The sequence below is a fragment of the Sander vitreus genome, chromosome 16 (assembly GCF_031162955.1).
Source record: "Sander vitreus isolate 19-12246 chromosome 16, sanVit1, whole genome shotgun sequence".
In the NCBI taxonomy this organism is placed as follows: Eukaryota; Metazoa; Chordata; class Actinopteri; order Perciformes; family Percidae; genus Sander; species Sander vitreus.
This window is the reverse complement of record NC_135870.1, coordinates 29,698,627-29,715,594: the sequence shown is the minus strand read 5'-3', so window position 1 is coordinate 29,715,594 and position 16,968 is coordinate 29,698,627. Positions and strand designations below refer to the sequence as shown.

Below are 16,968 nucleotides of genomic sequence, written 5' to 3'. Positions count from 1 at the left end.
AACTAGTTTTTTATTGTTGTAATAAACAAGTGTCTTTTAAAATAACGACGGCCAATAATTTTAATCCCCGTCAAATACAGATCTTTCCAAACCGAAGCCCTAATCTTTGTGAATGCGTTAGCTGGCACGCGACATGTAACAATCTAACATCTAATGGATCAACAATCCACACAACTAACTGCATGCACTCATAGCAAAATCTGTGAGGCGTGCGTGCGTGCGTGCGTGTGGACCAAAAAAGGTGGTACATGATGTTGCTAAGCAATTTGACAACATTGTAGTAAATATTTTCGGAGCATCAAAAAGTGGGTATACGTACAGTTTAGTGTCCCAAATTCCCCATACAATGTCCTTAATTATGAACCTGCTAAACCACCTGTGCTACCCTTACCCTAACCTGTCTCAAATAAGACCCTCATCACTTGGGACACTCAGATTTTGGAAATAATTTGGGACACTAAACTGCACGTAAGCCCCAAAAGTGTGCTTGTTGGGATACCAAGCAGACAAGCTAATCCAGCACAAATCAGTGCATAAAAAGTCACCAAAATTAAAGGGGTGATAGAATGATTATATAGGGTATTTCACACTGTTCCTTAAGGTCTCCTAATAGGGTATGTAACATTGGTTGGGCTGAAAATTGCTCAAATGCTATTTTATTAGGCCCTTAACTACCCTGTGAATATGGCTCTATTTGGAACAAGAGCTTTTCTTCCAAACATGGTATGCTCATGAATATTTAGATGAGCTGCACGCTGATTGGTTTGAGCGAACCACATAGAAAGACATTGGAGACGAGACAGCAGGTCTCATATTTCAGACACTGCAAAGTTATACATTGTTTGTCTGCTATTTCGTTATTAAATTCAATTCTGAGACTTTTTTAAGCGAGAAATCAACAATATAAAGCTCAAATATGGGCCGTTTTACGAAAATGTATGGCTAATTGCAAATTTAGTAAGACGTGTCAGACTTTAGGAGCTCCACACAGTCTGAGGAGAAAGCAGCAACCTCCATACCCAGTTAAAGTCACCGGTTCTCGGTTACTGGACTGCCGGGGCTCGGGGCTCCGCAGAGCTGCAAGCTAGGCTATGTGTCCCATTTAATCCTATGGGAAAAGATCGTTGCTACACTTTCGGCATAACTTTCGTATATTTACAGTTTGAATGTCGTCACGCCACTTACATAACATGTACCCCAAGGTCTTATAAAGCTAACTATGGTGTCCGATTTGAATTTAATGCAATTTTTGTGAACATTAGGGATTTCGTTAGCTGCTACTGTCCCTTCAATCCTATGAATCGCGGCTAGCTGCAGGCCCTGGAGCTCCATCAGGGCCTCTGCATTTTGTAGTCCAGTAACCCAGAAACGGTGACTTTGCCTGGGTATGGAGCGCCGCGGGCTTCCCTTCGTGACGGAGGTCCAGCTAGCTCACAGCAGCCGGAGTCTATGAAGTAGGACACACCGGGCGGGGAGGCAGCACCAGCCGCTGTCACGTAGCCTGCTGAGCTCCTGCTGAACTCTGACACACTTTTTTCGTAAAACGGCCCATATTTGACCTCTACATAATGACAAAGACTATTTGATTGATGGATTTGGGATGCTGACGTCAGCTTCCAGCTTTGTTGAGATTCACCCGTTTTCAGCGGCAGTTTCAAAATGTGAGATTTGCAGAGGATAGGGGTATCAATGGGACTTTGAGCTTCTATGTATGTCCTATTTACCCTCCAAACTGTCGTTATTCAACTATGACAAGGTAAAATCGGTTTTGCATTCTATCACCACTTTAAGTATTTAAATCTCATAATTCTGTACAAAATAAAGAAAAAGCTGCAAAAAGGTGCACTTTTTGAAAAGAAAGGAATCCCCCCCCCCCCCCTTCCACCCACGCTACGGGCCTGGATAAGCATTTCTAGTAACTTAATATTACAGCCAGGATACAACGGTGTCGACCAGAAAGAGGCAGCGCACAGCGTGCGCAGCATACAACAAGGACATTATGTGTGACAGAACAGCGGGTTAACACGTGTCCAGGCAAACACTTCGGCACCCAGAGGAGGGCAACTTACACATCTACGAGCATAAAGTCAATCGTAAATATAACAGCAGCAGATAACAGTAGAATTAGTGCGCAGACAGCACAGCGCGCCTCCGTCACCATAGAGCAACGGGGAGCCAAGAGGATTCCTACCCGTCTTTACAGAAGGCCCAGCGGCCGTGATTGGCTAAGAGAGCGCCATGACGTTACCACTAATCTCATGCTATTACATATGTAAAGAAATCTCCTTCTCCCTTTTTACTTTTTTTTTTTAATTAAAGTTTTACAAAATACAAGTTATAACTAGACAAACAGTAGGCTACATATCATACCAGAAAAAAAACAAGATCAGTATGTTCCAAGGAAAGAGCCGTTCACACACATCTTCACTGTTTACAGCAGTCTGTTCTAAGAGCATCCTGTCTTCCATAATTTAAATTCAATTCCTTGTCCCTTTTTACCTGGCTGGATACTCAGACAGGCTTTTGCCGGTGCTCAGCTGAAATCTGTGACCCATCAGAATGTGTGACTGTACAGCTGGTACAGCTGTACCTGCCGTCAATTTTGTGACTTTGCAGAAAAATCAGGACCGGGCATTAATAAAAAACGATGTAAAAATAGCTTTATATTCACTGTGAGTCTCGTTTACTGTTACAGGTCATTTATGATCATCAGATTACACATTTTCAGAAACATTTATAAGTTCAGAATAGTTACTTTAAAACGTATTTATTATTATCAGCTTATCTATTTGTTCCTAAAACTAAATCTAACTAAAAGCAATGAGAAATGGTGAAACCAGATCACATGGGCCGGCATTTTAGGCCTCCAGAAACAGGTTCCAGCTCCAATTTCAATAACACTGCAAAAAATATCAGTAATATAATTCTGCAGTTCAGTTTAGTGGCTCATGAGTCTTATATAGAATAATTTATTTTCCTGAAACCGAGTGACTTAATGGGAAGCAGAACGAGATGTATACTATGTTTTCTTTCATACAAATCAGCTTAATAACTGTTGCCAAATTGAGGGCAGATCTGTAGCCTACATAAGTAAAAAAACGGCCAAATCTGAGTATTATTTCAGAGGGGGTTATTAAAATAAACTGAAGTGGGAGAAAGTGGAAATTCTTCACTTCTCTGACATCTCTAAAAATCACTCTTCCAAACTCAGTATGAGAACAAATGTCTGGTGAATGTGGATATTTTCTACAGTGGAGAGCAGGAAGGCTTGGCTCGTTGTTAAGAAGTGAAAGTAAAAGTAAAAACCTATGAAAAGCGCTGACACACTGCCTCACAAGGCTTTCTGTTGAAGCCTTTTTTATTATTATCTTTAATTCAGAATCAGCCCTCCGTTTCGTCTTCATCTCGTGTGTTTTCAGAGGATCAGAAGATGTTGCACAGTTTGAAGCCCTGCGAGCAGCAGACTGGAGGAGGCTTCTGCTTTGAGAACAGCCGCAGGTAAACACACTGTCACTGCTAGAGTAATGGCGGAAACACTATCAGGACAAGGTTTGGATGCTGGGGTGTTTGAACTTTCTACTTTTCCTCCTTTTTCCTCCTTTAATATGCCTGTTGTTTTATAGAACATTGATTTTAAGATCCCATATTGTGTATTTCTTTTAAAATTATAAAGCAGGTTGACCCTGCAAAAGTATCGAAATGCTCAATCTACAAAGATTAAGTAAAAAGGACGTTATATATATATATATATATATATATATATATATATATATATATATATATATATATATATTAGATTCAACTATATTGTCATTGTGCAGAGTACAAGTACAAAGACAACGCAATGCAGTTTCCGTCCAACCAGAAGTGCAAAAAAACAGAAAAGTGCAATGTGATATACAAGTATAGACAGGTGGTGCATAGACAGGACAAGAAATATATTACAGTGTTATAAGAGCAGAATAATATATAATATGTGACATTATACTAGTAGTAAGAATAATATAGATATATGCAGTGTATTAGCAGAATATATAAGAAAAACAGAATAAATATGGATATTCTGAATGAACCAGACAGATATGTCATTACATTTATCAGAGAAAATGTTTGTCCATACAAAAATATATGATAATCTAGTGAAATATAAAACATTAATGTTGACTTAAGGCCCAGCCCGTAATCATCTGATTATACAGTATAAGTGATGTAGTTTCAATATAGATCAGAGCTGCAAAGATTAATTGATTACTGTCAACTATTAAATTGATCGCCAACTATTTTGATAATCAATGAATCAGTTTGAGTCATTTTGAAAACAAATCAAACTTCTCTGCTGTCAGCGTGTTAAATGTGAATGTGTTGTAGTTTCTTCTCTCCTCTGGGACAGTAAACTGAAGATCTTTGAGTTGTGGACAAAACGAGACATTTGAGGACGTCATCTTGGGCTTTGGGGACACTGATCCACGTTTTAGAGACCAAACAACTCATCCATTAATCGAGAATTAATCGATAATGAAAAATAATCGTTAGTTGCAGGCCTAATATAGAATTAAAACAATTTTTTGTTTAAATGAAGCACATTGAAAATAAACTGTAGATCCGCTATTGTTACAAATATTACTCGTGAAAATTTAACAGTAATAATTCTGATTTATGTGTTAAGTTTGTTCAAATCTGGTCTGATTTTCTTCTGTGCACATATAGCTGTTATTCCTCGGGGTATTGTGTCACTGTAATGTACCCTTCACATTTCTATACATCCCTTATTGGGCAGAATACTTATATTCATGACTAGATTAATAGGTAAGGTTGGGCATCGTTTTGATTTGAACAATTATCATTCCAATTCTTTGTTTCGATTCCAGTTCTTATCGATTCTCAATCCCGATTCTTTGAGGATCGGAGTTGAAAACGGGTCACATGCTTATTTCACAGATAAGAGGAAAAAGTTATTTAGTTTCAATGGTGATTTAAACCGGCTTCTTCAACGTAAAATAAAGCCACACTAGAGCGCCACTTACTGCAACACCACAAGCGCCTGGAAGTACGCCGGCCGCTACGGAAACTTGCGCAACATTTTCCAAACGATTCCAATCAAAAAACGATTCTATTGGAATCTTAATTATTTTTTTTTTAAACGATTTCAAGTTGCTACAGGTTCTCGAGGCCCAATCCTAATAATAGGACATGGGCGGGTTGCAGTGAATCAACACCAATATGAATCGTCTGTCTGTCTGTCTGTTTCATGCGCGTTCATCATTTCCAGGAATGCAGTGTTGGAGTCCAGTTTGTCAGAGTTTGGCTACAAAGCTCCCAGTGCAAGAAAGACAGGGACCACTATTGCTGGGATTGTTTACAAGGTGAGGATCTGCCTACAGTGTTTTCACTGAGAGACATATAAAGACTGACTGGTATTCTTTTTAAAATATATGTTATTTAATAGAACATTGCTTTAAAGGTCCCATATTGTAAAAATTGAGAATTTCATGTATTTTTTTTTTATTATAAAGCAGGTCGAGATGGGTGCCTGGGTAGCTCACCTGGTAGAGCGCGCGCCCCATGTACAGAGGATCAGTTCATGCTGCAGCGGCCGCAGGCTCGGTTCCGACCTGCGGCCCTTTGCTGCATGTCATTCCCCCTCTCTCTCCCCTATCAGGTCTAAGCTGTCCTATCAAATAAAGGCCTAAAATTCCCAAAAAAGAACCTTAAAAAATAAATTGATAAGCAGGTCGATGCCCTATATAAACACTAACGTTATCAAATTCCTAAATCTACAGAGAAATGCACACAGCCATTCAGAAATTCAGGAACGGTGCCTTTAAACGAGCCGTCAGGAGTTCTGTACGGTTGTGATGTCACAACTATACTATGTATAGGTAGAAAGGGCCTCTACAATGCCGTTACAGTCATTTCCCGGCTGCAATGACAGTGCAGAGACTCAGAGATCGCAGATGTGGAAGACCCGTAAACGCTGGCCAATCAGAGCAGACTGGGCTTTTTCAGGAGAGGGGCGCTTAAAGAGACAGCCGCTTAAATGGAGGGTGAATAAAGGTATATTCACACAGACCGTATGAGAAATATGTTTTTTGAACACTGAAACGTGAAAAACTGTTAACCTGAAAATGAGCATGATATGGGACCTTTAAACAAATAGCTGTACTTAACAAGGTAGCTACTCTAGAGTCCCGGTTGGTACATGTGTTTGTAATGAAGCTGGAAGCTGTTTTAGTGTTAAGGAAGTCTTGGTGAGTATTTCCTGTCCTTGTCTGTCAGGATGGAGTGGTCCTGGGAGCAGACACCAGGGCTACAGACGACATGGTGGTGGCTGACAAAAACTGCATGAAGATTCACTACATCGCTCCCAAGATCTAGTGAGTTTGCTGATCAATTCCACAGCCACACAGTGAGAATGACTTTTTTGTCATTGCATGTCCACATACAACAAAATCTACCTGTCTCTCATTAAAGACACCGTCACTCATTCACTCATTCTCACATTCCGATACAAAAATGATCCAATGATCTTTTTGTGCTGTATTCACCACCCTCTGCTGTCCTCATTCAAATGTCCAGTCTAACTGTTTAACAGTATTTCATAGTAATCCTTTTTGTATTAGTATGACTTTTATTTGTTATTATTTGGTAAAGTTTGTATTACATATAGTGATTGATTGCTTTGTTGCCAACTTTTTACTGTATCTCGCATTCCTTTTCACGTTTCAAATAAAGAAAGAATATGGACTGAATACATACAAAACTACAAATTCTCTCCATCAGCTTCCTGCCACCTTTTTAACATTTTACTTTTGAAATGCAAGGCTTTATGTGGTCAGTCATCTCTGTAATTTAAGGAGTTGTGTAATCTGACCTCTTTGAGGAGCCTTAAGTCTTCATTTATTGGCTGTATGAAGATTAAGGCTGACCTAGTCTCACATGGCCAGACCTTCCTCCACAGCGCTGCAGAGGAGGGACTTGCTAGTCAACACAGCATTCCTGGATGGGAAAAAAAAACATGCTGAGGTTTATTGGCATTTCTTTAAACCAATCACAATCGTCTTGGGCGGTGCTAAGCGCCGGACGGAGCCCCGGTGCTGCTGCAAAATAGTCTCGTAAAGGAACTTGTTTTGGTGGAACGTGTGTATGTTGAAAAGTAGTTTTAGTCGTGCAACAGAAAACTCAGATTGGACAGATAGTCTAGCTAGCTGTCTGGATTTACCCTGCAGAGATCTGAGGAGCAGTTAACCATAGTCCTCACAAATCACAAAGAAAGCAGAAGGTGATGGACATCCGACCGAAGTGAGGAACATCCGCCAGAAGATCTGCGGGATGTCCCTCACCTTCAAATGCAAATAAACCAGAGCACGATTTTCTCCCATCCCGGAATGTTGTGTGTCTGGCGATGCAAGACTAAGGCTGATCTGACCTGTCCAATACTTTGTTGATTCAGACAATTGTACAGCAACATTTGGAATTGTTACAGCTCTAGTTGTGTGTGTTCTGTAGCTGCTGTGGGGCCGGCGTGGCTGCAGACGCAGAGATAACCACCCAGATCATGGCGTCTAACGTGGAACTGCACATGCTCAACACTGGGCGACCCCCACTCATCGCCATGGTAACCCGGCAGCTGAAACAGATGCTGTTCAGGTGAGGGCAACTGAGATATAAAGGACACAAAACACAAATCACTGACGGTCAGATGTTACAGTACAGGTCCAGGCAGACTTGTTCCTTATTCCCAAGGGCGATTCCAGGATTTTTTAAGTAGGGGGCATCAGAACACAGCATAGAAAGTCTGCATAGAAATATAGGAACTATTGGATAGGATAGAACAACACAATGTAATTCTGCTAAATCAAAGATCACATTCATTATTAATTTCACTTGTTTTCATTAAAACTAATTGTATATCCCAATACAATACACATTTTCTATAGGCCTGAACAATTCCAGTGCTGGTTCCATGATATCAGAATTTTGGATAGTCATCATTAAACATGAATCAGTCATGTGACAAGGGCTGGGAAGATTGGCAGAACAGGCAGCCAAGTGACAGTACTCTGAGCCAATGGAAATCACAGTTGTCAGATTGACAGCACTCTAGTCCAGTGGATGGGAGGGTGTGGATGGGTGGACGGGGTGTGTCTCTGTGTGTGTGTGTGCGTATGGGTGGATGGAGAGGGTGGGGTTCTTACACACCTCAGAGACTTCCATCTGTCCTCCATGTTGTTCTCAGGACCTTCGTACTCGTACGATGCCAGATACAACGCTACAACGAGAAAATCCAAGAGAATAAGTCTTAATATTCAGGACTCTGGCTAATATTTGCAGTCTACTTGCATTTTCTTCACTTCACTTTCTATTACTGGAAGCATTTTTTGTGGTAAATGGTGTGTAACGCAGTGTGCAAAAGAAAAAAACATTTTATACTGCACTGGTCCTTTTTTCTTCACTGCGACTGTCTTGGCTCCTGTGAAATGTATTTTTGTTCTCTTAAATTTGCAATTAAGCAATAAAATCAGTCTTTTACTCTCACTCTCTTTTCTTCATCCTCACTTTTACTGACTGGCCCATGCCCCCCCCCTTCTAGCCCCGCCCCTGCTTATTCCTCCCATTGAAATAGTGAAAGACGCATGTTGTGCTGATATCCGTTTCAGGTACCAGGGTCACGTCGGTTCATCCCTAATCGTTGGAGGAGTCGACGTGACTGGAGCTCACCTGTACAGCATTTACCCACACGGCTCCTACGACAAACTGCCTTTCGTCACCATGGGTACGTATTTAATGTATTGTATACTTCTGTTAGGCCTGTAACAATTATTACATAATTGTCTAATCGCAGTTATATTTTTTACATAATCGCCCTCTCTTTGTTTAACCATAATTAATTGCTAACATTAGCTATGGTCCTAAGGTTCAATTGTCAGTTTTATGTTCATTTAAGAAAAACTATTCAATGTTTTATGACAATAAGGAGGCGTGGTTTACTTCATAGGCTGTGTTACTACATGATCTGGGTCACATGAAATGGACCATGGAAATGATACAGGCAGCTCTAACTTCTGTATGTGGTGAACAGGCTGCGCAGGTGTCTGTGAGATTTGTTATTTCGATCAGAAAAATACAGAATGAACGAATGGATACAGTTTCACTCAGAACCAGGCTTTAAAAAAAACAGACCAATCATCGAACAAAACTTCAAAACCTGAAAAAGCAAAATAAAAAAAATAAAACATGTTTTCTAATGTTTGATTCTGGTTTCAGGCTCTGGAGCTTCAGCTGCTATCTCTGTATTTGAGGACAGATTCAAACCAAACATGGAGGTGAGACTGTCTGTCTGCTTTCCTTTCTTGGCAGATGTAATGAAATGGGATGTTGGCAGGGTGCGATTTTCCGGGGGGGGGGGGGGGGGGGGGGTGGGATTTCCCCCCTTTCTGGTCTACACATCCCTGCCTCTGCTGAATTATTTTTTATAATAAAAAAATAATAAGACGTACGCCCCCCTTCAAAGTGATCAATGCTACTTCACCAATTATAGATCATTATGTACCTAAAATAGAAGTATTTTCAACTAACTCAAGCGATGTAACGTGAAAAATCTATAGTGCCATAGACCGATGTTGTATTTAGTCTCTACAGAGATCATGGAGGCCGGCTACCAGCAGCAGTTGTTCAGCATCAGTAAGTTTCCAAATACTAATACTCTATCTGCTGCTGCTGCTGCTATCATTGGCATGATAGTCGGGCCTATAATTAAATACGTTTCCTAGTAGTACTGAACGTGCAACGGCTCAGTTACATGGTTTATACCCAAAAGCATGGCTGCGATCGAATAGTCCAAAAAATGACTTTCCTAAACACTTTTCATTTACCTAGATGGAGAACGTCATGAGGTCAAGGTAAGATGTGAAGGAAGGACTAAGGAAAAGACAAAGCAACACTAAGAGAATCCGACTGCACTAACACTTGGCTGTGTAATTATGCGACGGCGGATTGTTGTTGTGTCATGCAGGCTCTAAACGTGACAACCCGGTCAAAAATATTACTTCATTAACAAGGTTGCAATTGAAAAAAAAAGAAAAAAAGGAATACAGGCAGGAAAGTAAAAGGAAATGGTTGTCACATTGGGAAAGGTCGTTCACATTCACCCTCCTGTCCACCCATATTGAATCCAAATGAAATGAAATGCAAGATAGTCATACGTTTGTTGTCTATAACGGCCGAACGGTGCGTCGCTTTAAATGTTGCAGCCGCAAGAAATGTTGGGATGGCATTATCTCCCTTGCTTTGGTAAAGGATGGTCTGGTGTATCCTATGCTAAATGAGCACCTTTCCTTAGCATTTAGAGAAATGAGCAGCTCTCATCATGCCACTGAGATACTTCCGGGTCATTTAACTTATTTAGAAACATTAAACGTTCAGTTTTACCTGTGGTCAGAAACAGGCAGAGGTCAATACTAGACATGCAGGGAAGGGCAGAAAGGCAGAGATGATGGCTGAAACGCTAAGTTGGAAGCACATTGGACGACAATGGGCCCACATATGTAGAAAACTGGAAGAAAATTAGGTTGACGTTATAACAGAACAGTGTCAACAGTACAGCTTAAATTACGTCCAACGCATTTATGTGTAGAAGCTCCAGCCCGGACCAAGCTGTTATCATTGTTCTCCAAAGCTCAGTTTCACCCCTTCACAAGTTTCTTTTATATTCATCACTTGAGAGGCTGTTTTCAAAAAGCTTTGCCTTATAGTGTAAAAATATTGTTGATGTGGTCACAAGGCAAAAATGAGGAGAAAGATGTGTTGCAGTGAATCATACAATATAGAGTCAGTTTGTTATGTATGCCAAGGAGGCTCGTTGTGTCTGTTTGTTGGTTTGTTTAGTGGGTTGTTCATCTGTCAGCTGGATTAGAGAAAAACTACTAGGATGGAAGAACCCATAAAATATCGTAGCAGATACAGATGACATAGCGGATGCACAAATTATTTTTCACTTTCGTTAATATTGCGAGATGTGCTGCATTTATGTGGTGTCAGAATAATTGCAAAAATGAGGGGGCCAGGCTGGGGCCACATGTGATTTTAGGGTTACCAAATACAGTATATTAAGCACACACACATATATATATATATATATATATATATATATATATATATATATATATATATATATATATGTTACATACCACCTCCATAGGTTTGGTTCTACAAAAGACTAACGATACACATAACAAACACAAGAATACTCATTCAGTGTTAACCTACATTTTATGTTTTACTGCACATGAATAATATCCTCTCTTTGGGGATAAAGGTGGGGTGAAAAATTTATGAAACTATTTGCCATAGTTAGGGGGGCACTAGCCACCCTTGCCCCCCCCACCTAGAACAGCCACTGATAGGAAAGATAAGTTGAAGGCAGAATTGCAAACAAACCACTGCAGTCCCCAAGAGGTTTTTGTACAAAAGTCAATTGTTAGGTCATTGTTTTCCTGTCCAATACAGCCACCAGAGGATGGATTGCATCTATAGTTGTTCAGTGTTCAGTACCTACTCAATCCTGTCCTTTTTTCGGTCTCTAATACAGTGCGTTTCAAATTATTATGCAAATGATATTTTACACTGATTTTCCTAAATAGTCACTTAACAAACCACCCAATGAAAACTGTATTTTTTTCAGAAATAAAAAACTCAAAATGCACTGTTCCACATTATTATGCACAACAGAGTTTCAAAACATTTTATAGCTTGTAAAGAACTGAAAATGGTCAATTGTTCAGTGAAATTCGACTTATAACGGTTGGTGACATGAAAATTATACTGACAGTCATTTGCATCGACTATTTAGGAAAATCAGTGTAAAATACAATTTGCATAATAATTTGGAACACACCCTAATAAAAAAAAATGTTTTTCTCTTCCTCCTCTCCCTTTCAGCTAGAAGAGGCGAAGCAGCTCGTCAAAGACGCCATCGCCGCAGGGATTTTCTGTGACCTGGGTTCAGGCAGCAACGTGGACCTGTGTGTTATCACCGAGGCTGGAGTGGAGTACCTGCGAGGCTACGACAAGCCCACCATGAAGGGCGAAAGGTGAGTCAACGTATACATACCTTTTATCAGAGGAGCCAGTCATGTGCTCTTTTTCCTTGATTATCGGTTTTATTGAGGTTCTTTGGCATCTTTGGAGTCAGGACAGTGAACGTCTGGCACGGAAAAATAAAACACAGGCATTAAAACAGGGTTATCGAGGGGTTTGGTTGCAATATATACAATTTGATAGGTATTTCTATTCTGTAAGCGATTAATTGTTTTATTAAAAATTTCAGCTGATCCTTAGTGGAAGCATTTATCACTTGTGTCTGTATTTATTACATTTGTACTTAAAGTACAAGTACTGTACTTTCCAGGTGTTTTCAGGAAAAGGTGTGGCCTAATTTCGTCCTGTTTGGGGGGAGCTAAATGATCCCGAATTTGGGCATAAAATTGATCCAGATTTTGACTTAAATTTTGAAATATCTGTATGCAGCATTTTGTTCGGATCAAAGTTGGGATTGGATTACCAAATAGAAATACAAATCTTCAGGAATCATTCAGAAATAACTGGATCTGCTTTGAAATTTTCAGATCACCGGTCTGAAAGAAACTTTCAGCGTTAAAAAGAAAACCGTCACTGAAAAGAGAAAAATCTGACTATTGTAATCGGATAAACACATCTTTTCAAGGACAAAATATCAAAATAATATATCAAAAGATAAAAATTATTTTGAATGCATGGCCTTAATTTTTCTGTGAACCTTGTTTCAGTGCCAAAACAACTTTTTTTCCAATATAAGTGTTGATACTTTGATGCACAAGTGTGTGGAACGTGTCAAACTGGATTTTACTGTACCTTTAAACTCTCCTACTTTATCAATATTAAAATTCCAACTAGGCCCTGCTAGACCTTTCAGAGTAAACCGTACAGTACTTACAGTACAGAGAACTTGATGCAAAACAAATGAGACTTTCTATCTCTTGTCTGTGGTTTTTTCAGAGCGGGACAGTACAGGTATAAGCCTGGCACCACGGCTGTCCTGACAAAGACGGTGACCCCGCTCTCTCTGGATGTGGTCGATGAATCTGTTCAGATCATGGACACTGAATAAAATACAATGAAATACTTCTGGTGTAATGAAACCTTTTCATAGTGATACATCAGTGTACGAAATAAAAATGTACCATGTGGTGAATGGATTTAGGTTGTCTCTACAGCATTATTGCCTGTTAAGGAAGTAGTTTTGTAATAAAAGCTTTTGCTTGTTAAATGATCAGTGCTAAGTCAATATTTTTAGATACAGAGTTGTTTTTTTTAAGATAATTTTTGGGACATTGTAGGCCTTTATTTGTATAGGACAGCCTAGAGAGAAAGGGAATGACATGCAGCAAAGGGCCGCAGGCCAAGGCCAAAGCCCCTGCGTCGAAGAGTAAACCTCCATATATGGGCGCCCGCTCCACCAGGTGAGCTAACCAGGTGCCCACTAAGACCATATTTTGAGGTCATTTCTCATTATTTTAAGATATGTCAATGTTTCAAAGTGCCTCATTATTTTAAGATACTAAGTCAATGTTTTGAGTTACTAAGTCAATATTTTGAGGTACTTTCTCATTATTTTGAGATACTTGGTCAATATTTTGAGAAAGTTTCTTATTTTGAGATATTATGTCAATATCTTTAGGTCATTTCTCATTATTTAGAGATACTTAGTCAATATTTTGAGATACCAAGTCAATATGATGAGATACTTTATCATTATTTTAAGATACTTAGTCAATATTTTGAGGTAAATATCTCATTAATTTAAGATCATCAGTCAATATTTTGAGACAATCAAGGTCCTTTTTGACTTTTGTCTTTTTTTTTGAAGAAACATGACAAGCATGTATGAATAAATAAAATAGTTGAGTGCTGATATATACAGTATGCTCATAGTTGAAAATGCCAAAGAGTTTTTAAGTCTATTGTTGTGCAGTATTATTGCTGTAAGCACAAAAGACTTGCTGTACCTTGTAGTCCTAATTTTCCTTTGCAGGAGTCTGCCACTTGACCTGTTGCTTCTTAAGAAATTCTGATGAAGAGGGTGGGTTGAATCATTTAGAATTTGTTCGGTCTTTTTTAAACTAAGGTCATTGTACAAAAGCTACAGCTGATCAACTCCAATGATCTTACTTTGACTATTCGTTGCAGTTTCTTCTGGTCCTTAATATACATGTTACCAAAGGCACAAATAAGGCCAAATGATAAGACACTCTGCAAGAGAGCTTTATAAAACATCTGAAGAATACAGCTGTCTATTCTAAAATGATTGAGTTTCAATAAGGCATTATTTGTCAATAATGTCAAATTGACAATATTCTAAAGTTTCTCATTATTTTGAGATTCCAAGTCAATATTTTGATATACTAAGTCAATATATTGAGATACTAGGTCAGTATTTTGAGATACTAGGTCAATATTTTGAGATACAAAGTCAATATTTTAAGATACTAAGCCAATATTTTAAAGTTTCTCATTATTTTTAGATTGTAAGTCAATATTTTGAGATACTGAGTCAATATATTGCGATGCTAAGTCAATATTTCGAGATGACATAAGTCAATATTTTGAGACAGTCAATATATTGAGATACTATGTCAATATTGAGCTATTAAATCAATATTTTAAAGTTTCTCATTATTTTGAGATTCTAAGTCAATATTTTAATGTTTCTCATTACTTTGAAAATCTTAGTTTATATTCTAAGATACTAAGTCGATGTTTTGAGATACTAAGTCAATATTTTAAAGTTTCTCATTACTTTGAAAATCTTAGTTTATATTCTAAGATACTAAGTCGATGTTTTGAGATACTAAGTCAATATTTTAAAGTTTCTCATTACTTTGATTTCCTTATTCAATATTCTGGGATACTAAGTAATTATATTGAGATACTAAGTCAATAGATTAAGATACTAAATCAATATTTTAGAGTTTCTCATTTTGAGAGTCTTAATTTAGAGATATTAAGTCAATATTTTAAGATACTAACAATATTTTAAAGTTTCATTACTTTGAGATTCTTAGTGAATATTCTGATATACTAAGTCAATATATTGAGATACTAAGTCAATATTTTGAGATACAAAGTCAATATTTTAAGATCCTAAGCCAATATTTTAATGTTTCTCATTAGTTTTTGATTCTAAGTCAATATTTTGATATACTAAGTCAATAAATTGCGATGCTAAGTCAATATTTCAAAGTTTCTCATTACTTTGAGATTCTTATTCAATATTCTGGGATAGTAAGTCAATATATTGAGGTACAAAGTCATTTAGTTACTAAGTAAATACTTTGAGGTGGTAAATAAATATTTTGAGATACTAAGTAAAAACTTTGAGAAATGTTCTCATTACTTTGAGATAGTATCTCGTAAGTCAATATTTTGAGGTAGAGGGTAAATATTTTGAGATACTTTCTCTTTATTTTTATAAGTCAATATTTTAAAGTTTTGAGGTAGTAAATCAATATTTTGAGATACTAAGTAAATACTTTGAGAAATGTTCTCATTACTTTGAGATTCTATCTTGTAAGTCAATATTTTGAGATACTTTCTCATTATTTTGAGATAGTATCTCAAAATAATGAGTTAGTAACTCATTATTTTGAGATACTAACTCCTTATATTGAAATAAGTCCATATTTTAAGAAAGTTTCATTATTTTGACATACTAAGTGAATATTTTAAGATACTTTCTGGTAGGTTTAGTGCTAGTGACCGAGAGCTGTTTCTGGTTAAACAGAAAGGTCTTAAATAGGTCTTAAAAAAGGCCCGCCCGAATTTGAAAGCTGATTCACATACTACAGTTCCTCCCGTGTCGATTGATGCCCAGCATGTCCATATCTGCCCTGGAGTTATGGAGAAAACCCAGCTCCAACCAAATCAAGATTTTGACAATTCTATTACTAAAGTGCCTGACTTTGCCCTGGCCCCAAATGACCAAATATGGCTCCCCGTAGAATTTGAAAGCTGAATCACATTCTACAGCTCCTCTCCTTCCCATTGATGCCCAGCATGTCCATATCTACCATGGAGTTATGGAGAAAACCCAGCCCCAACCAAATCAAGATTTTGACAATTCTATTGCTGAAGTGCCTGTCTGTATGGTTATGTATGGTTCACACTTCGGCTCTTTGCCAAACTTGAAAAAGGCCTATTCAAGGACTGAAGGATGCAAGGGACAACTCAATTACATTCTGACTACTTTATTTAATTACAGTTTAGTTTGTTTCAGATGGATTTCAGTTCGTCGGTACAAGCAGCAGAATAATTACTACTAGCAGTAGAAGATTGTAGCTGGGTTGATAACCTTTAAAAAGGCAAAAACAAATATGCATTACTTTAAGGACATTTTCAAATATATCATTCCATCACAGTACTCACATCATCAATAGCAATTATAATTAACTAAGTCTAAGGAGAAACTTCTCCCAGCAAAAATCAGAAACAGATAGCTTCAAGTTTCTCCAAACAATATGGTATCAATATATAAACTGAAAACTACACATTTCCAATACAATATGATAAGAAACAATTGTCAATTAGATTGCGATCAATCATTGTTTCCCAAATAAAATTATCAAAATCAGACAATTAGTCTCAAATCTTCACAAATACTTAACAACTTGCAACAAGTTTACACAAACAATGTCCATATCCCTACCGGTTGCGTCTCCAGTTTTCTCAAATGCGCTGAATGTGACATTTCACACCACCTGCTCTCACGAAGCTGCACCAGTTTAAATGTTCCCCAGGGAAATACAAGCTAATGATGGGTTCCACAATGCATGCATTTTCTCGCCCCCTGCTGGTGTTTTATCTTGCAAAGAAGTTGAAAAGGTGAATGCTTATGTCGTCTTTTGACGCAACACCTCCCACTTGACTTCCTGGTTC

At 38.1% G+C, this 16,968-nt stretch overlaps 1 protein-coding gene across 1 annotated transcript; it reads left to right on the top strand.

Moving 5' to 3' along the window:
• Window positions 1-3,280: 3,280 nt before the first annotated feature.
• psmb10 (proteasome 20S subunit beta 10) lies at window positions 3,281-13,307 on the top strand. The gene is made up of 8 exons (XM_078271644.1): window positions 3,281-3,498; window positions 5,270-5,363; window positions 6,277-6,374; window positions 7,507-7,647; window positions 8,658-8,773; window positions 9,265-9,323; window positions 11,938-12,089; window positions 13,033-13,307. The coding sequence occupies exons 1-8, from the start codon at window positions 3,431-3,433 to the stop codon at window positions 13,142-13,144; spliced, it is 840 nt and encodes a 279-aa protein (XP_078127770.1). The 5' UTR covers window positions 3,281-3,430; the 3' UTR covers window positions 13,145-13,307.
• Window positions 13,308-16,968: the final 3,661 nt, after the last annotated feature.